The sequence below is a fragment of the Mercenaria mercenaria genome, unplaced genomic scaffold (genome assembly GCF_021730395.1).
Source record: "Mercenaria mercenaria strain notata unplaced genomic scaffold, MADL_Memer_1 contig_1989, whole genome shotgun sequence".
NCBI classification, from domain to species: domain Eukaryota; kingdom Metazoa; phylum Mollusca; class Bivalvia; order Venerida; family Veneridae; genus Mercenaria; species Mercenaria mercenaria.
Window position 1 is genome coordinate 43,101 of NW_026460013.1, and position 22,806 is coordinate 65,906.

At 35.6% G+C, this 22,806-nt stretch overlaps 1 protein-coding gene across 1 annotated transcript; it reads left to right on the top strand.

The window, feature by feature from the left end:
- The first annotated feature begins 2,282 nt into the window (after window positions 1-2,282).
- Window positions 2,283-5,714, top strand: LOC128552057 (uncharacterized protein K02A2.6-like). The gene has a single exon (XM_053533054.1). It carries the CDS (start codon window positions 2,283-2,285, stop codon window positions 5,712-5,714), a length of 3,432 nt encoding a protein of 1,143 aa, XP_053389029.1.
- Window positions 5,715-22,806: the final 17,092 nt, after the last annotated feature.

Sequence of the window (22,806 nt, forward strand, 5' to 3'; positions counted from 1 at the left end):
AATGACAGTGCAAGGGCACTACAGAACTGGAAAATGATAAAGAAATGTGGCACAGATATTTAATTGCATATAGCAGTGAAAACGTATCTGCAGCTGAATTTTATTGTCTAAGACTACTTTAAGTCGCGAAAGTTGAACATTTCTTTTAGCACAAATTGATTACCATATATTATTGAACTGTGATCATCATATTTAATCTATAACATTTGTGTGTAGTATAATATGTTTTCTTTTGCATACTATCTTAAATTTCAACATGATAAATTTTGTTGTTTCTTTCTATAATGTTGAAGGTAACTATTATTCAAATGTTATTTAATATTACAAATTTGCAGGTGCAAATTCAGTGAGAGAGGGAGAAAATGTGACCAGTTCTATATTTTAGATATATTTTTATTATGAAAATCATTAAAATAACATTAAGTCATTATTTTATCAGAGTGCCCTCACCTTTCTACAGTTTACTACTTATCTAGAAATAATTATAGCTAAACATATGTGCATTTGATTTGGTCTGCTACTTCAAAAGATATTCCAGACAGAATTTGATATGGTAATAATTTAATTAGTAAGTGTTACTTAGTATCAGAAGTAATAAGCCACTGGAGTAGACAAGTACTGGTCAGGTTTTAATGTATGCATGTGTGATATGGTTGGTTGAAGTATGAAGTGGGCATGAATGAATATGTGGCAGAGTTTGGAGGGAAAGTTGAAAGAAGTCAGTTTTGAGTTTGAGTTAGATTGAGGTTTTTGTTTTAGGCACCGGAAAGTCAAAATTAGTCAAAATTGATATTTTAATATTTTAGGCAAGAAATACTTTGGAAACTTTGAGAATGATAAATTATTATTACTATGAATTGATAAATTGGAGTTATTGAAAAGTGATATAACATTATTTTTAGAATGGAATAAAAGAATATTAGAACTCTACCACTTGTTTAATAATAGCTAATTTCCCCCCAAAAAATGGACTCGGTTATAGTTTTGATGAAGCTGAAGTTTTTCTGCTAATTGCTCTTATCAGGTACCATATCACACATGTGTAATGATATAAATATCTAAATAATGAGATAACAGTAACCATAAATACTGGAAATCTGACCCATCTGGCATTAGATAATAGCATACATGTGATAAGTTCAGAATCCCAAAACTGGAGGTTTGCCATTTTTCAGCTGGAGTTTGGGTCTCAAAACTGGAGGTTTTTTATCGACATAAATTAAGCGCGCGGACACAAAACTTAGAGACAAAATCCAACATTTTAGGTCTCACAAAAACGCATAAGTCTACACCAGAAGAAACAATCCTCATAACTCTTGATTTGAATTTTGACAGAGTTCTGCCACTTTTTAACTTACATTTTTTGGTTAAAGTTTTATAGAATGTCCAATAAAATATCTCTGTTACATTCAAAGCTATTGACTATTATTCCCCTTTTACTGGCAAAGCTTTAACTGCCCCTTTTACTGGCAAAGCTTTAATTCAGAGTCAATTGTTGTGTAACTGGATTATATACATACCAAGGGACACAACAACGCTGTATCAGCAACACTACTAAGACATTGAGTTATTGTTACTGTGTTATATAATAGGCATGTTTTATTGTCAAGTATTCAGTATTGTAGTTGCACTTGTATCATGCAGATTAAAATGTATTAACCTTAAGAGTGTTATTCATATTGGGTCTCGAACCCTAACTTGGTTTATCCTGACAAGTAAATGACATAACATGGTGTCAGAAGTTAAAAACTGACACAAAGTGGACTTACATTAAATTGTAAATTAATATGGATTAACATTAAATTGTTTATAACAGAGTGCAACATTAAATTGTTGGAATAATGGCGAAATTATCACCTCCAGAAAATTTCGATTTTACGAATCCGAGCAAATGGAATGAGTGGAAACAAAGATTTTCATTCTATCGAACTGCATCAAAACTGCATAAGGATGATGGAGAGATCCAGGTGGCTACATTAATTTATACAATGGGTCAAAATGCAGACAATCTGTTGAAATCCTTCAATCTATCAGCTGATGATAGCAAGAAATTTGAAAAAGTCTTGGACGAATTTGATAAACATTTCAATCCAAAGAAAAATGTTATACATGAACGTGCAAAATTTCATTCAAGACGACAAAATCAAGGAGAGACCGTTGAGTCATTCATACGAACACTTTACGAATTGTCTGAAAATTGTGCATTTCCAGGAGACACCAAAAATGAGCAAATAAGGGACAAAATTGTGATTGGAATATTAGATACAAATTTATCTGAGAAAATGCAATTAGAATCAGAACTCACACTTGAAAAGGCAGTTCAAATGGCTAGACAAAGTGAAATCGTAAAACGACAGGTCAAAGATCAGCACGATAAAGAGCGAGGGTCAGCGGACGAGGTCAGCCGCGGAGCCAGACCAAAACAGTCTTTGGGAGAATATCGGGCGCCGAAGCAAAATCCAACAAAAAAGAAACAACATAGGACACCAATGCCTAAAGGACAAAAACAATGTACTAGGTGTAACCGGACGCATATTCAGGGAAAATGCCCCGCAAAAGGGAAAAACTGTCTCAAATGTGGAAAGATGGATCATTTCTCTGTGTGCTGCAGAACTAAAACACTAAATGAACTCGCAGAAGAAAGTGATTATCTGGGAACTATAGAAACAGGAGATGGTCAATGGAGAGCCAAACTAAAGGTGAGACATTTGTTAGTCTGTTTTAAGATAGACACTGGGGCTGATGTTACGGTGATACCTGAAACTGTATACTTATCTCTAGGGAGTCCAAAATTAAAGAAAACAAACAAAAACCTATTTGGCCCTGGAAATAAGAAATTGAATGTCTTAGGTTCTTTTACCGAAACGTTATCAAGCCAAAACAAGTACTCAGTAGAAGAAATATATGTCGTGCGTGGCATTGATCGTAGTCTATTGGGCAGACCTGCAATTATCGGTTTAAATTTGGTCAAGCTTAACATCGATGAAGTTACTTCGGTAGATTCTGTTAAGCGCACCCATCCTAGATTGTTTAGGGAGCTAGGACAGTTAGATGGAGAATACCGTATTTCCCTTAATGATGGAGCGAAACCGTTTGCTCTAGCAGTACCGCGACGTGTACCTATTCCATTGCTTCCAAAAGTAAAAGCTGAACTTGAAAGAATGGAAAAGTCGGGCGTCATTTTCAAGGTCGATCAAAGCACTGACTGGTGTGCAGGCATAGTCTGTGTACCAAAAAGCGATTCTAACATTAGAATATGTGTTGACCTTACACAGTTGAATAAAAATGTACGCCGTGAAAATTATCCCTTGCCCATTATTGATCAAAGTTTGGGGCGGATGGCGGGTGCAAAGTATTTCAGCAAGCTGGACGCCAATAGCGGGTTTTGGCAAATAAATCTTGCACCAGAGAGTCAGTTACTCACAACATTCATAACGCCATTTGGTAGGTTCGCATTTAAACGACTGCCTATGGGGCTTAGCAGCAGTTCTGAATATTTTCAGAAGCGAATGTCGCAAATCCTTGAAGGCATAGACGGTGTTTTATGCCAGACTGACGATATTCTAGTTTATGGACGGACAAGTGAAGAGCATGACTCGAGACTAGAGACTGTCTTAACTAGGCTAGAAAAAGCAAACTTGACTCTTAACCAAGACAAATGTGTGTTCAAGAAAACTCAGGTAAAGTTTGTTGGACATATGGTTGGCCAAGATGGCATAGCTGTAGACCCTGACAAAGTCAAGGCTATTAGGGACTTGGCACCTCCTAAGGATGTGCACAGTGTTCGAAGTTTCATGGGCATGGTCACACAGCTAGGAAAGTTTTCCCCACTTCTAGCTGAGTATTCAAAGCCAATTAGAGATTTGCTGAGTAGTAAAAATCAATTTTACTGGGGTAGTGACCAACAGGAAGCATTTGATAAGATCAAGTGTATTTTGACAGAAACACCTGTTCTTGCACTGTATGACCCAAACAGAGAGACTACTCTTATGACGGACAGCTCCAATTATGCAATTGGTTGTGTAGTGCTCCAGAAACAAGACAATGGGGAATTCAAGCCAGTTTCATATGCTTCAAGGGCTTTAACTCCAACAGAACAAAGGTATTCAACCATAGAGAAAGAAGCTCTAGGGGTCACATATGGATGTGAAAAGCATAAGGACTTCTTAATAGGGAAATCCTTTACTATAGTTACTGACCATAAACCATTAGTACCACTTCTGGGACAAAAGGACTTGAGTGAATTACCAGTACGAATACAACGTTTCAGACTGAGACTCATGCAATTTTCGTACACAATTTCACATATGCCAGGTAAAGAGTTAATCATACCTGACCTACTTAGTAGACATCCAACATGTGACAGTTTGACATTTGAGGATAGGCAAAACTGCACTGAAACTCAAATGTATGTTGATTTAGTACTTAAAAGTTTGCCAGCCACAGACAAACGACTGCAGGAAATAAGGTCAAAGCAAATGTCAGACTATGTCTGTCAAAAATTAATTGAATTTACTCAAAATGGGTGGCCTGAAGCAGAGTCATGTGAAATTTCAAAATTATATTGGAAATTTCAAGGTGAAATTACTGTAAACAATGGGTTGTTAATGAGAAATGACAGGCTTATTATTCCATCTGAATTGAAAACAGATATTTTGGCTAGGTTACATGAGGCCCACCAAGGGATCAATAAATGTAGATCAAGGGCAAAAGAATCTGTTTGGTGGCTAGGAATAAGCAAAGACATTGAAAATCTTGTTAAGGGGTGTGATACTTGCGCTAAAATGCAAAACGAAAAAAGAGAGCCATTGATTGCTACACCTTTTCCAGACAGGTGTTGGTCTAAGTTAGGTTCAGATTTGTTTCACTGGCGCGGTTGCACATATTTGCTGGTGATAGATTATTATTCTCGCTACATTGAGATAGCTAAACTCAGTTCACTGTCGTCTGCGACTGTTGTTGCGCATCTTAAATCAATCTTGTCACGTCATGGACTATGCGACACTATAGTCACAGACGGAGGTCCGCAATATGCTTCGGATACTTTCAACAAGTTTTGTGCTGATTACGGTATCGAGCACATAACCTCAAGTCCGAGGTATCCTATGGGTAATTCAGAAGCTGAACGTGCCGTACAGACTGTCAAACGTCTGCTGAACGCGTGTGATGATCCGTATCTCGCTTTGTTGACATATCGGGCTACTCCGTTGCAAAATGGGCTTTCGCCAAGTCAATTGTTATTCGGGCGTCAGATTAAAACTACACTCCCTCAAGCGCCACAAAAGCTTGATCCGAAACCGGTAAATTCTAGAGAGATACAGCAGAAAGAAAAGAATTACCGTAATTACTCCAAAGAAAATTACGACAGGTCTAGACGCGCTCAGTACCTTCCTCCACTGAAGCAAGGGGATGGGGTATTTGTGAAAGACATGAATATTGAGGGTAAAATAATAAAAGAAGATTCACGACCGAGATCATTTGTTGTAGAAACTCCTAAAAGTATTATTTCAAGAAATCGTAGACATTTAATTAAACTGAACAAAACAGTAAGCTTTGATAAAGAAATTGATATCCCATTCCAGTCACCAGTGTCTAACGAACAATCAGACTCGCAACTGTCTCCTAATCAAAACACATCAAATGCTGAAAGTTCAAACAGTGTTGTTACAAGGTATGGGAGAATTTCCAAACCGCCAGATCGTTTAAACTTGTAATTGTTTTAGGCAGTTTACAATTATTGATTTAATTTAGCTTAGGTTAGCAATAACAGTGGAATGTACGATGTGACATTTCAATTATGTTTTTACATATTTTATTTTTATTAGTGCATAACACCACCATGATGTTACAGACAAACCTCGAGTTAAAGATCAACAGTAACTTTCATACTTTGGAAAAGGGGTGTTGTGTAACTGGATTATATACATACCAAGGGACACAACAACGCTGTATCAGCAACACTACTAAGACATTGAGTTATTGTTACTGTGTTATATAATAGGCATGTTTTATTGTCAAGTATTCAGTATTGTAGTTGCACTTGTATCATGCAGATTAAAATGTATTAACCTTAAGAGTGTTATTCATATTGGGTCTCGAACCCTAACTTGGTTTATCCTGACAAGTAAATGACATAACATCAATCACTGAGAAAAGTCGAGCATGCTGTCTTACAGAAGCTCCCTCTTGTTCTAACTTTAAACTTTCTTAACAGATTAAATTTGTAGAAACAAGGTCTCAATTTAGGTCTAAAATGGTGGTGAACATGCATTAACATTATTCTACTCAGGACTGAAAAAAAAAACGAAGCTCTAAATTGGTCTTAACACGAATCATAAATTATGTAAATTCCTTACCCCACCCACTTTCGTATAAAAATACTGATCATAAACGATTTTGACATGAAAAACAGAAAACAGAAATGCATCAACATGTATTTACCCTTACCAAAATTATGTAGATTGATGTTGTCAAATAAATGAGTGTGTGTTTTCATCCAATTTTCAATGAAATAAGTCCAATTTTAGTAGCAAATTAATTTGGTAAACATTGGAAGAAAATGGCATCTAGAAAATGGCGTAACTGCATAAGGGGAAATAACATTCATTTTCTAAAAATAGTAATGGGTTGGTTTTTCCAACAATTATTTATGTGATTTTTGTGATTTTATTACCGAACAAAACTTTGAATAATCAAAAATTCGTTTCAGCTGGGAATTATTTCTTATGACTGGGAGTTTTTTGCTTCAAATTGGTAAAAATTGGAGCCTAATTGGCATTGAGAATTGTCTGATATTCGGCCCAGTGAGACAGGTGGAAAAGGCCCTGCTTGTCTAATCCCTTATCAAAACAATCATGTTATCAAAATTCACCTGTGAAAAACAACTCTTTCCTCCAGCTACATGTGTGTCACATGTATAATACACAACAGTCAGTGACACTTTGATTTACTGTGTAAACATGTTTGGCACTCCTCGGTAATTATTAACGCAGTCATAATACTGATTTCTTTTTTCTGAAAAGCGGGAGAATTATGGTTTTGGTCGGGAGACGGGAGGTAAGGTGAAAAAATCGGGATTTTGACCCTCCCGCGCGGGAGATCACATGTATGTAATAGCCTTGAAACATTTCTTGGCCAAATTACCACTATCTTCTAAAGCATGAAACTCAGTAAATTTACAGTACTTTACAAAATGTAGGTAATTCTGCATTTATAAGTAGATGTTATATATAGAGGGATGTTTGCAGCAGCAGGGAGTATAACATGTTCATAAGAATAAAATAAACAGCTTTTATCATGTAGGGAGACAAATAGTGATTGCATTGTCCATTTGTTCATTTGTTATCGGTCCATCTGTTACAAACATGTTGCTCAATTACTTTTGGAAGGATTAATAGAATGAATTTATTTTTGGTACACAGGTATATATCCATAAAGTGCAGGTCAATCTCAATTTTTGCTTAGGTCCATTAATTTTTGCGTAGTCATGGCCCCTTTTCTACTGAAAATTTGACATAAATCCTTGTCTGCTCAATAACTTATCCGGGGGGCATTTTTCATATACTGTGACATTTCTGGTTTTACTTTTTATGAAATATGGAATATCTTTTCACTTTATGATGATTTTTTTTTTTATTTTCACTCCTCCTTTGGTGTAGTTTACGAAGCGACTGTTATTAGAAATATTACTGCATCACATGATTTCAGTATCCCCATTTCTATCATTGTAACTGAACATGGCAGAAAGGTGAGAACTTCGATTAAATAAAGAACAGAAGAACAATTCTGGGCTGCTAGTTTTATTTTTTTAATCATAGTGATTGGGATTTTAAAGATGCACTGATTTCATCAGAATGGTAATTGAAAAATGTTCAAGAATCTGTTCTTCAAATGGAGCATAATATTTGTGAATAAAATGCTGTTTCATCACTTTACCCAGTACCAACAGGAAGCATGGATGATGAAAATGATGACATTGATAATCAACATGACAATGACAATCAGCAAGATGGAAATTTGTAATGATCTGTACATGCTTAATTTACTTGAAAGTGGATTATTTTCTGACATGTAATATTGGATATTACTTGCAATTTAAAAAAATGTATAAAAACTAAATGAATATAGATAGAGTTTCAATGTTGGATGAAAATAATTTGATTGCAATAAATTAGATAAATCAACGGCCAGTTTCATATGAACATTCATTTTACTACACCTGGATTATAAACCTTGTTGAATAGGAGTATAATGTTTTCTACAGGTAAGCCTGCATGCTTACTTGCTGGTATAAACACTCTGTAGCAGCAGCTTTCTGTTTACATCACATGACCAGGGTCAGGGGTTATGTCAAATTCAAATTTCATCTCCCAACTGCTGTTATAGTTCATACTTTAGATGAATCTAGTGATTTAATCAAGGGTTTAAAATAAAAAGTACAATCATCATTTTATAGTGCATGCAAATTTCCTACACTGTGTCAATTTTGAATGTCATCATGAATTCAATAATCAGTTTATTTCATACAAAATGTTGCAAAAAAAAACAGCCACCATTTGAAATTAGGCTCCTCCCACTTCATTTTATACAAAATCCTGGGGTTTAAGACTTTTACCTTAGGTAACCCAGTGTTACATTTACCTGAATTTCATAGCAGCATACATTTTTACAGCTTTATGAAGATTAGGTAAAAAAAATGTGGGGACGCAGAAAGGCGCTGGGTGAATACTGGAGAGCTCTCCATATACTTGGTATAGTCAAGCTAAAAATTGTTGGCAATCAATGCCGCACAAAGCATGCCACATAGTAATGGACAGCAGACACAAGACAATATCCTTGAGCACTTTGTGCTTAGGTCGACCAGCTAAAAAAACTCATGTTGTTCAACTTTTTTTTTTTTTGCTATTCCAGTAAAAAGAAACTTCACTCTGCACTGAAAAAGGCTTAAACTAAGACTAACGTGTGATATGTTCCGAAACAGATAAAACTGATTTATTTCTTAAATAAAATTTAATTTTATATAAATTCAATATTATTTTGAAGAATATCAAAACCATAATAATAATGATACCAGTTAATGTTAATGGACTACTATTTTTAAGCGAGATTAATCTGTCAATAACAAAACTGACAAAAAGGTGACACAGTAGGCCTGCCAACTAATTGACACTTTAACAGATGAGAGCAACAAAATAATGGTAAAACTGATAGATTCTACCCAATGTAAAATTGTTGCATACTAAAAGCATAGAAGGGGAATTCATCAACTGGGCACAATGTGGAAATCTGTGACTAGTTTATCTTTTTACTAATGTTGAATAATAAAAGGGCAATTGTGAATAATCATTGGACATGAGCGAGTAGTTGATGAGAAAACACATATGCATACACATGACATGTGCATTTCCTATTGGGTGTGAAGCTTCCTATGTAGTTTTGCTGAAGTATAATCTGAACAAAAAAAGGTGTTATAGAAAACTAATGCTGAATAATCAAAGGGCAATAGCTCTATGTAAGATCATCCAGCAATATGCGCATTTCCTACTAAATTTCTGCAAAGTCTCTGACACTAAAAGTTTAATAATGTTTAATGTGACATCATCTGATTTCAAAGGCATAAAATTTTATTGCTAACCCTAACAATAACTGCATTAACATTAATTTGTGTAAAATAAAAGGAAGTTTTATTTGTTCATTCTGACTGAATTTTGCGGATTTGATACAACTACATAATCCATAAAAATTAACCCTCCCACATATATCTATGATTTTACAGTCACCTAGATCTGTGTATTTGTAGTCTAAATGTACTGTCTCAAAGTATGATTTAGGCGTTCTGTTAAGAAACTGATTTCTACCACAAGGTTTCAGAGGAGATGTTATTTGAAGAAAAGTGTGGATGTATGCCGGACAAACGAGTGTATATCAAAATCCCTTTGATCAAAATCCCCTCCACTGAAAAATGAATGGGTGTTACAAAATCCCCTTCACACATTTGCAGGGGGTATCATAATCCCCTCTGTGATTAACATTATAGATATATAGATATCAGTGCTCAAAATTATATTTTGTTTGCTAAAGGCATTGTAATTACGTGCTTTATGCAATAGACTTTTAAGTTGTATATAGTTGTATTTGAACTTGAAAAATAAGTAAAAATCACAGAGGGGATTATGATACCCCCTGCAAAGTATGAAGGGGATTTTGTAACACCCTGTCATTTTTCAGTGTAGGGGATTTTGATCAAGGGGATTTTGATTGTCTCCCCCGGACAAACAGATGCTGGATGCCAGATGTTGAGTGATCACCATAGCTCGACACCAGAACTTTGCTCAGGTGAGCTAACAAAACCAGTCAACTGAAACTAACATTAAGTCAGAGATATAATTTGCAAATGGCAGTTAAATATCTGTTGCATATCTGTTGCAATGTTGACTGTATTACAATAAACAAATGGTTTGTATTTTGTATTTTTAACAAATATTGTAATGTTGATCATAACCAAGTTAAAACACAAAGTAACTTACCTCTGTTTAATTCATGACTAATATCCACACCAACAAAAGTTTCTGCATATTTAAGATCCGGCACTGCAGTGAATGCATTATTTGTGTGTTCTCTGACACTACTCACACTACCAATGATGTTTGTACCATCGCCCTATAACATCGTCATCAACTGTGATGCTGATATCAAAACTGAAAAACAAGCGTGCCATAGTCACAAAGTACGTCTGTAAATAGCTGGTGAACAACTGTGTCAAGTTACATCAAAATCCCTCCATGCATGAAAAAGATATGCCCCAGAGAAAGTCATTCTTGAATTTGACCTTTGACCTCTAAGTGTGACCTTGACCTTAGACCGAGGGACCTGGTTATTGGCACTCCCTCTCATGGTGATGAACAATTTTGCCAAGTTACATCAAAATCCCTCCATGCATGAAGAAGAAATGCTCAGTACAAAGTCATTCTTGCATCTGACCTTTGGCCTCTAATAGTGACCTTGACCTTAGACCTTATGTCCTGGTTCTTGCGCAAGACAATCCGTCTTATGATGGTGATCATTTGTGCCAAGTTACATCAAAATTCCTCCATGCATGAACAAGAAACGCTCTGGACAACAAAGTTTGTGGACGCCATCCACTGGTCCATCCACATGCCAAGGGCATTCCCATATGTCCCATCTTTCAGGCAGGCATATATAAATTACAATAAATTAAAACTAGAAGTGAAAATGGGAAAATTACACAACTTAACATCTCAAGATTAGGTCGCCCAGCTTATCTGAAGTAAAATTTATATTTACTAATTAACAAAAGTAATTTTTCAACATATAAGTCTCAATTGTTTTGGTGGAAACTGTGAAATATTTTAAGTGGTATAAATTTCATGGTTTTGTTCCAAACAATTTTTTGTGGGGGATATGAATTTTGTATTTCCAATTAAAGACAAAAGAATGGTAATTCTATGTGTTCATCAAGACTTAATTTTGCAGAATGATGCGACCACGAAATCCCTTTAAATTAGTTCCTTAAGAATATTACTTTTTTCACAGTACATTACCAGATCTAGTGAGAAACTGGCAATATTACCTTTAAGTACAGCAACCTGATGTAGCTCTGTCAGCACTTTTTGCTGTCCCGTGAGCTTCGTCATGACTGAAATAGCAATATATGCAAATAATCAGTTAACTTCTTACATTATTCAGTTTTGTATGTTTAATTGCCCTAAAATAGAGAACGTCTTTTAAAAGGAATTGTTATTTGTCTGTTATTTGTCCATTTGAAAAAATCATAACATCTGAGACACTAGTTTACATACAAAAGTTTAAACAAAATTTTCAAAGTATAAAATGAGTGTCAGACTGTTATTTTGTATGCCCATCACAGCACATTACTTTTGACTAGCATTCAGTTTTCTCAAATTCAACCAATTAGTGGACAGTTACTACAATGGTAACTGGTTACCAAACTTGGCCACAGTAATATGCCCATAAACCTAGTGATGCAGTTTGGTGAACATTGTATAAACTGCTGAAACAAGGAAATGGACACTCTCGATTTCTGTATTCTGGACCCTATCGCAAGGTAAGCTTTTAACTGACATTGTCCAGTAATAAGAGGGCCATGATGGCCCTAGATCGCTAACCTGAGTTTCAGAGCTTAAACAAACTAAATATTGATGAAAAATAAATCATGCATTAGAAGCTGATTACATAAAACAGTGTGACAAACAGTTCAAACAATATATGATTCTTAGATCCCTAAAATTGGGTTGAAAAAATTACACAAGACAACTGCTGCAAGCTCAGTGTATTTTGAAAGGTCTCTTCAGTGTGGTTATCTGCATACCAGGTACCAGTCTCTATGGCCCTTTATATTTCACGAGTTGTAATTATTTAAAGGTATTTTTATATTTTGCACTAGTGGCCTATAAAAGGGTGCTGGTGCCCCCATTTGAAGAACCATTCATGATTAGATGTTGTTTTAAGGTATTTCTACTTTTACCTTTAGCTGCCCCTATAAGGGGTCAAGCACCCGATATGAAAAAAAAAGGTGTAGAAAGGACTTTTTAATGACGCTACAGACAAAAGTTTAAGATCTATCAAACAATTAATGAGAACAATTTGTTTAAAACTATCTAGAGGTCACTAAAGGGGACCAAGTGTCCGTATTTGATAAAATTTGGGAGCAGCCTTATATGGTGTTACAGATCAAGTTTAATGAAGATCTATTGAGAAGCAAATGAGAAGAAGCTGTTTAAAGCTTTCTCTCTCTTTAGCAATAGAGACCCCTTAAAGGGGCTTAACATCCTAATTCAAAAATAAATTGGGCGAGGATCATACAACGATGCTACTGACACGGTTTGATGAAGATCCATCAAGTAGTTCATGAGGAGAAGTCTTCTCAATGTATTTCTTTTTTTAGCTCCAGTGGCACCTAAAAGGGGCCCAAGTGCCTCCTTTAACATAAATTGGTGAACACTTGAATAAAATTGGTATAGAACCTTACAATGATGCTACCGACAAAGTAAATCTTTAGTGAAACTGGATTTGAAAGCTGCATAAACTATGTCCTAACATTTTTACAAAGTGTACATTGAGAAAACTCAATATTTTAAATGTTTTAAGTGTTTTCTTATCGGCGACAGTCTCCCGCCATTGATTTTAGGCACGACGCCATATTGGATTTTTCTATTCCAGAATGTATTGGAGGACTTATCTTAGCATTTTACTGTTGTTTTTAGTTAAAAGTGAAGGTATAGGAAACTGTTTTAACAAGGAGGATGTAGGCATGAGTCTTTTTAGTGGATTTTTAAGTGGGGAACTTGGTCAGAAGTCAGTATTTGCGTCAGTGCAAGAGCCCTAGATTAGACACTGGAACTTCTATGTTAACCTATCTCTACGTGTTCGCAAATGCAGAAACTATAATGTAAGTCTCTTATTATTAATAGCTGGTGACACTGAGTTCAATCCTGGACCCAGAGCAGGTTGTGGCATCTGCAATAAACTTGTAAAAAGGACAGACATTTAAGCAGTACAGTGCGATGACTGTAACAAATGGATTCATACCCGTTGTACATAGATAATGCATCTTACTTATTAATGCAGAATTCAGATGAAAAATGGTTCTGCCCTAAATGCGTATCGCCTTGTGGTATCTGCAACAGACATGTCTCTGGGGATGACCCCCCCATTGAATGTGATTCATGTAAAAAGTGGATTCATTGTAACTGTGCATGCGCTAGCCCTGAGGATTACATGATTATTCAAGCCACTAATTGTGCTTGGGCGTGTCCAGACTGTGAAACAAATAATCTGTCAACTTCTTTATCAAGTACACTGTCAAATTTTGAATCTCGTAACTCTTTCGAAGTATTATCTGAGTCATGGAAACCTGCTACTAAACAGAAACCGTGGATAAATAGAGATAAACTTGTTTTAGTTTCAGTAAATATAAACGGATTAAGGGGGAAAAAGCTTGAATTTCAATCCTTCTTAGACACTGAGAACCCAGACATATTGTAGCAATACAAGAGACAAAAATTGATAGTAGTATTAATTCAAATGAGGTAATTCCTGATAGTTTAGGATACGACATCTACAGAAATGATAGGACCTTAAATGGGGGCGGCACTATGCTCCTCGTTAAGTCACATCTTAGTTCAGCGCCATTGAAGCTGGTCGAAAGCGGTTCAGAATCCGTGTGGGCTAAATTAACCTTAAACGGTAAAGACCAATTTTTTGGTAGTTGGTACAGAAAGCCTGACACGCCAGTAGATCATATGGACCTTTTTAAACAACAGATGGACAAAATTAAGTCATTGGTTAAATCAAATGTTACTCCCGGCATACATGTGCTTGGTGATTTTAACTTAAGAAAAATTGACTGGAAATGTAAACTCAATAAATCAACCTCTTCTTGTCTTGCCAATAGTGATGGTCAAACATTAGTTGATATACTACACGAACATAGTGCAGAACAACTTACTGAATTTCCTACTAGAGAAAGCAACCCTTTGGATTTATTAATTACTACTCTACCTAGTCAAATTGAAAATGTCAAATCCCTTGATAAACTAAGTGATCATGATATTATTACTGGAACGTTGAAATGTAATATTCCACAGAAAAAACAACCAAAACGGACTTATTTTCCAATACTCTAAAGGTGATTACGAATCCATGAGGGAGGAAACCCATAAGTTTGCTCAGGAGCAGTATTTTAACGGATATCATAATAACAGAACTGTTGAAGAAAATGGGCAATTAATTAAAAACTTTATATTGAAAATAGTGACATCCCACGTACCTAGTAAAGTTTCTAAAGTATCTAAATCGCTTTCGTGGATTACTCGTGAAATAAGATGTATGGTGAAACGTAGAAATAACACCCATGCAAATTAAAAAAAAAACTGGTAATATTAGAATAAAAATAATTGGCAACTATTAAGGCATCAGATAAAGGAATCAGTTAAATCCGCTCACGATAGCTATGTAAATAATTTGATAGGTGAAATTAGACAGGATACTAAACCATTTTGGAAATATATAAACAGCCAAAAAAGTGACAAACAAGGAATCCCCCCTTTGAAAACTAAAAACGGTGATGAAACTGCAGAATCAGACTAAGCTAATTAAGGCAGAAGCCCTGAACAATCAGTTTACTAGTGTTTTAACTAGAACAGAATATTCTTCTTTGCCTTACGAGAAACCATCAGTAGACAAAATGAGTCATATTATTATTACAAATAAAGGCGTTGAAAAAATACTGGCAGGTCAATGTTTCCAAAGCCATGGACCCAGACGGCCTCCATCCAAGAGTATTAAAGGAACTTGCACCTAGTATTGCAGGTGTTTTAGCACATTTATTTCAAAAGTCAGTTGACAGCGGTATAATTCCAAGTGACTGGAAATCTGCTAATATAATTATGTCCTCTTTATAAGAAAAATGATAGGTCTCTACCAAGTAATTATAGACCGGTATCTCTTACATGTATATGTTGTAAAATTCTGGAACATATAGTTTGCTCGAACCTAATGAGTCATTTTGATAAACATTGTTTTAAACAAAAATCAACACGTTTTTCGTAAACATCATAGTTGTGAAACCCAACTTGTCACAGTGATAAATGATTGGGCTACTTTAATAGACAATTCTAAACAAGTCGATATATTTATACTTGATTTCGAAAAAGCTTTCGACACCGTACCCCATGAACTGTTAAAATTAAAATCACATAAATATGGAATCCCAACGAACATTTTACAGTGGATAGACGCATTCTTAGTCAACAGAAACCAACGAGTTATAGTCAACGGGTCCAGTTCAGATTCTTCTACCGTACACTCAGGAGTGCCTCAAGGAACGGTGTTAGGACCAGTTTTATTTTTAGTCCATATAAATGATATATCAAATGACATTTCTTCAAATATAAGGCTGTTTGCCGACGATTGTGTTTGTTATAGGGAAATTAAAAACCAGCAGGACTGTTTGGACCTTTCAAGAAAATGTGGGTAACTCAATAACATGCTTTCACAAAATTTAGTTTTATTGAGTCAACACTTAAATAATAAAAAGATATAACGCAAATACTAAATTTGCTGTAAACACGCGGCCAATACCACAAGAGCATCATAGAAGGCACGTGCTGTTTTCCCGCCAAAATGATAGAAGAAACGTCTGCTTTCCGTTCCACTTGGAAATCCTTCATGTCGTATAAGATTCTCCGATATTTACGCATATTTAAGTCGTATTCATTCGTTTAGGCTGGCTCCTTACAATTAACACCAACGTTCAACCAAGTATAAAATCTGCTGGTCAGTTGACAAAAATGTATAAAAGATCTTTATTGACTTAGCGTAATTTCAACAAAATATGGTTTTGCAAAAGTCCTGTTAAGTCAACGGCATTATTTCAAGCATACATGTTTTATGTCCCGACGCAGACAAGGCTAGTCATTTCATTGGACATGATTTATCGAAAATTAGTCACAAGTTTTTAGAATAACGATATCACAAGGTACATGTTTAAGTAAACATGTTTTATGACATTTTCATTAAATGGCTAAAAAGCGAAATTTACACGTTGTGATCATTTTTGGCCACATATTACATAACGAATAACAGAAATTAATAAGACGGATAATGCTTCAGAAACTATATTAAATAATTCGCAAGTCATAATTTTTACCACATCGTAAAACAGATGACTTTGTCAATAACAGTTTAAGCAAAAAAAGCTGCAGGGCTACATATCATTAGCTTTAATCAGGCGACAAAGTATGATTTGAAACTAACAGAAGGTAAATTCACTCTGCAAATAATCAATCATGAGAGAAAAAATAATCTCGAATTTTAGAGTTTAACATTGCACTAATACATATCCTTATTAATCTTATTGATTTTGGCAATCTAAGCAAACAATTCGACAGACAAAACACGTGCGCAACAGCTTAAATACATGCTAGGCTAGCAATTTCGTGCCACAGCTTTGCACAGAAAAAGAGTTTAAAAACTGCAGTCACAAAGTTAATTTATAAACGAGAACTGTCGAGGATCATTATGATACGGGTTTCCTAGCGATTTATATAATTATTTTCTTATAAAAACGTTTCGGAATAGGCTGGTGCTTTCACAAAAATATAGAAATTCCTGTCTATGGATGACAATGATGATTATGTTACTGCTTCGGTTTTCAATCACACAAAGGCACTACATCGCCACCGGATAATGAAATGGGTATATGTGATTGCGAATCACAAGGATTCTGTACGATTGTTTTACTACATTGTATTTGTATTAGCAAAGAAAAATTCGACTAGTTTAAATGAAAAGAGACATTTCATAAAACGGTTTTTCGAAACTATTATGCTTGAAGAAGAATGCTGAATACTATAATAGTTTTTCAAGAAAATTAGCGATAATTATGATGAGTGTGCTTGTTAAGTTAACATGTAAGAAACAAAATGATATGGCAACACAGAGGACTCTATACTAGTCTACAACTACGAGATGGATCTCTAGTTAACCCTTTACCACACAGAACAGAAGCCAAAGTAACCTCTTTTACATAACACTGATAAGTGATAATCAATAATCAATAATCGGTATATGGCTGATAAAGGTGACTGTCTTATCTGAACAGAGGTGTTGGCATTATTTTGTGATTACACACACACATGTTAAAAATGTCATTATTTTAATATTTTCTGTAAGTTTGACATTATTTTTGTCAATATAAAGTTTATAGCAATTTAAATTCTCTTTCCGATGATACAAAATTTATTGTAGTTTCTCTTTGAGTTTCGAAGATATAAAGTGTTAAAGTACGGGAATATATATTTTTAGGCATAAAATTCTGTTTTGGATTACTTTCACATTGAAATTCATATACAATTTCATTTTGATGTTTGAAAGTTTGATTTATAGTTAATAGACTTATCTTCCGAATCGGAATCGGTAAGTATTTATATAAAAAACAACCATCAAACTGAATAACACTACAAAAATAACGGATCGTAAAATTTCTGAAAGTGCAAAAAGATCGTGGAGATCGAGACTCGTAACGGACTACAGTATTCTTGTGCTAAAAATTAAATATTTTTAAGATAATATTACGTAATATTTTGATGATCAAACGTCGGTACATCACGGGTGACTTCCGCAGCAATTAACTCTTGGGCTGTCATAAAATATTTGAAAGCCGCGGTCCTTCTGTTTTGATTAACACTTCCCGTTATGTAAGGCCATAAATTCCGAGCCATCGTATACACAAATTGTTGTTTAGGGGAAATCTGCATGTATCACGCGTGACCTTCATGACCTAACACATTTAAAAATACTTTGATGTTAAATGGTTGTTATTTTTAGAACGAGGAAAGCCCTGCGAAACGGCTAGTTGCAAGCAGTTTCTCAGTAATTTTCCATGACGTAGCGTCGTGCACATGTAGGAAAAAACCCCGGTGTCTTTCTTGGCAAAGTACTCGATAAATTTAAATAGTAACCACATGATCTTTTACATAAATAATGATGACGAAATCCCATATTTTGAGTTAGTAAACATCCGGAATTTGTTTCTTTAGGAAAAGAACGAAAATAAAGCGATTGATTATGAGACACGGGATAAAACGATTCTGTTCAAATGGCCGTTAATCGGTATAATACGTTTCTATCGGGGAACCGATAGACACGGGTCAATACGTTTCTGTTTGGTAATCGATAGATACGGTGATAAACGTATCCATGTGGGAAAGGGTTAATTAATATTTTATTGGTTTTTCAAGGATTATCTTCATTTAGGTTCGCACACCGAAAATTAATAACGGAAACATCCGGAATATTCATTAACAGAGTAACAGATTAATGCATTATAAACGCAACGTGCCAGTTGAATACATGGCGGAAAAATTGAAGAATCAATTGGTCTCAACGGATTTTATCGACATCTTACACAAGTGCAAGATACAGTAAATAATCGGTGGCAGATTCCATAAGAATCACTTTACTTTATCTTATTGGCAAAATTAACAGTAGAAAATGGTTAAACTGTTAGATTTGTGCTTGATGTGAAAGCATTGGTCTAAAGTAACTGGCTCATAAAAGCATATTTTTGAGTTATCCACATTTTCTTGAAAATATAACTATCCACCTGCAGAAAACTTAACAAAGTGTTGCGTATGTAGGGAAATAACGTAATATGTGTTAATTGCAGCATTTCATTTGACAAGAGGAACGAGAAAAAAATAGTGCTTTCTGTGAGAGCTTTTGGACTTTAGAGCGGACATTTTTTTTTGTGTTTGGTGATCTATCAAGAAATACACCATTTTTTTTAGCGAAAATCCTAAAAAAAATACTTTATATATCACATAGAATGCTGCGGTGACAACTAGTTGGTCGTTTATCAAGGAACAGTCGCTTGATGTTTGATGTTCAAGCCATTTGAAAATACGCCTGCTGTGGAAGCATTGTGGTTTGTCCAGGTTATCAGCAAAACTAAAGAAGATACGGACATATGTTATATCACCGGAGGTATGCATTGATATAAAGACTTGCACCAGCTAGGTGTTATTTTACAAAAATATATCTTTAAAAAGTTTACCTTTAAAAACTCTGTTTTGTTTATTCTGCTTGGCATGATACCCCAGTTGAAACGTCACAAGTCACGTGATTGTGCACCATGAGAGTGTAAACAAAGTGAAATATAGCAAATTTTGTCACTCAACGGCACATAACTCTGGACATACTGATCCGATCAAGTCCATAAAATCAAACTCATCAGAGGTCTTGTGACCTAAACCACTGACCAAGTTTGAATAAGATTACTTCAAAATTCTGGATGTTAGAGTGTAAATAAATTAAATGTGAATGGACGGACAATGGATGGACGACAGAAATTCATGGATCCTAATAGCTCACTATTAGCCTTTGGCTCAGGTGAGCTAAAAATACTCTTAACAAGAATTGCGGGACAGACTGACGAAACAAAGACTAATATATGCTTCACCTTTTTGGGGAGCGTTGAAATCACAACATTTGTACAAACAAGAAAATGACAAATGGAAGAGTTATTTCAAACCTAAAATGTGGATCAATCATGAAATTACTGATATACCTATAAAAAGTCTTTCACATATACACACTGATATGTACTAACTAGAGCTGTATCTGAAGGCGATTAATACCACCATTTAGATACTGGGATGATAAGTGCCGTGCATTTTATTTTGATGTGGTAAACAAATGAATAATGCGTACGTGGAAAAATGCTGGACCTTCTTACAGTCAATGTTGACTACAATGAAGTCCCTAAATATGAAATCATTGAGTGTAATAACAAATAATAAACACTCTACTATTCAATGAATGATACTAAAGTCAAACAAGAGCTGTTGGAGGACAGCAACGCTCGACTATTTAACAGCCTTGTCGCTTGAATGAATAAGAAAGTCGAAAAAGGGGCATAATTTAGTAAAAAAGTAAAATAGGGTTATGGAACCTGCATAGTGCTTATCAGCTCATGACAGTGAACTAGTGTGTGAAGTTTCAATCCTTTCCCATTAGTGGATACTGAGATACCAGCTTACATCCAAAAACTTAACAAAAAATTTCTATGTTGAAAAAGGGGCATAATTTTGTAAAAAAGCAAAATACAGTTATGGGACCTGCTTTGTGCATGTCAGATCATGACAGTGAACAAGTGTGTGAAGTTTCAATCCATTCCCATTAGTGAGTACTGAGATACCAGCTTACATACAAAACCTTAACCAAAAAATTCTAAGTCGAAAAAGGGGCATAATTTTGTAAAAAAGCAAAATAGAGTTATGGAACCTGTGCAATGTAAGTCAGTTTATCACAGTAAATAAGTGTGTGAAGTTTCAATCCATTCCCACAAGTGGTTACTGAGATACCAGCTTACATACAAAACCTTAACCAAAAATTTCTAAGTCAAAAAAGGGGCATAATTTTGTAAAAAGGCAAAACAGAGTTATAGAACCTGTGCAATGTAAGTCAGTTTATCACAGTGAATAAGTGTGTGAAGTTTCAATCCATTCCCACAAGTGGTTGCTGAGATACCAGCTTACATACAAAAACTTAACCAAATCGGGACGCGGACGCGGACGCGGACGCCGACGCATGGGCGAGTCCAATAGCTCTACTATTCTATGAATAGTCGAGCTAAAAAGGGGCATGATTTAGTAAAAAAGTAAAATATGGTTATGGAACCTGCATAGTGCTTATCAGCTCATGACAGTGGACAAGTGTGTGAAGTTCCAATCCATTCCCATTAGTGGTTACTGAGATCCCAGCTTACATATAAGTTCTTAACCAAAAACTTCTGTCAAAAAAGGGGCATAATTTTGTAAAAAAGCAAAATAGAATTATGGAACCTGTGCAATGTAAATCAGTTTATCACAGTAAATAAGTGTGTGTAGTTTCAATCCATTCCCACAAGTGGTTACTGAGATACCAGCTTACATACAAAAACTTAACCAAAAATTTCTATGTTGAAAAAGGGGCATAATTTTGTAAAAAAGCAAAATAGAGTTATGGAACCTGTGCAATGTAAATCAGTTTATCACAGTAAATAAGTGTGTGAAGTTTCAATCCATTCCCACAAGTGGTTACTGAGATACCAGCTTACATACAAAACCTTAACCAAAAAATTCTATGTCAAACTAGAAATGTGTCCATGGGACACAGATGCCCCCACTACATGACATTAAAATGATAATTTTTTCCCAGGTCAGGGGCCAAAAATGACAATTTTTTCCCAGGTCAGGGGCCAGAACTCCTACAATACTGAATGAATCTGGATGCGAAACCCCAGGTGCACAACTGCACATGCTGACCAACATTCCTGTAAACTTTGGTGACTCAAATACTTTTGGAGCTACGCACGACACAACATTAAAATGACCCATTTTTAACTAAGTCAGTGGCTATAACTCCTACACGACTGAATGAATCCGAACACGAAACCCCAGGTGCACAACTGCATATGCTGACCAACATTCCTGTAAACTTTGGTGATTCTAGGTCAAATACTTTTGGAGCTATGCGCGACACAACATTAAAATGACCAATTTTTTACTAAGTCAGGGGCCATAACTCTTACATGACTGGATGAATCCGGACGCGAAACCCCAGGTGCACAACTGCACATGCTGACCAACATTCCTGTAAACTTTGGTGACTGTAGGTCCAATACTTTTTGAGCTATGCGCGACACAACATTAAAATGACCATTTTTTTACTAAGTCAGGGGCCATAACTCCTACATGACTGGATGAATCTGGACGCGAAACCCCAGGTGCACAACTACACATGCTGACCAACATGCTGTAAAGTTTTGTGACTCTAGGTCATATACTTTTGGAGCTAGGCGCGACACAACATTAAAATGACCAATTTTTACAAAGTCAGGGGCCATAACTTCTACATGACTGAATGAATCCGGACGCGAAACCCCAGGTGCACAACTACACATGCTGACCAACATTCCTGTAAAGTTTTGTGACTCTACGTCAAATACTTTCAGAGCTACGTGCGACACAACATTTTCGGACGGACGGACGGACGGACAAGAGCAAATCTATATGCTCCCCCCAAAGTGGTGGGGGCATAAAAAGGGGCATACTTTTGTAAAAAAGCATTACAGAGTTATGGAACCTGTGCAATGTAGGTCAGTTTATCACAGTGAATAAGTGTGTGAAGTTTCAATCCATTCCCACAAGTGGTTGCTGAGATACCAGCTTACATACAAAAACTTAACCAAATCGGGACGCGGACGCCGACGCATGGGCGAGT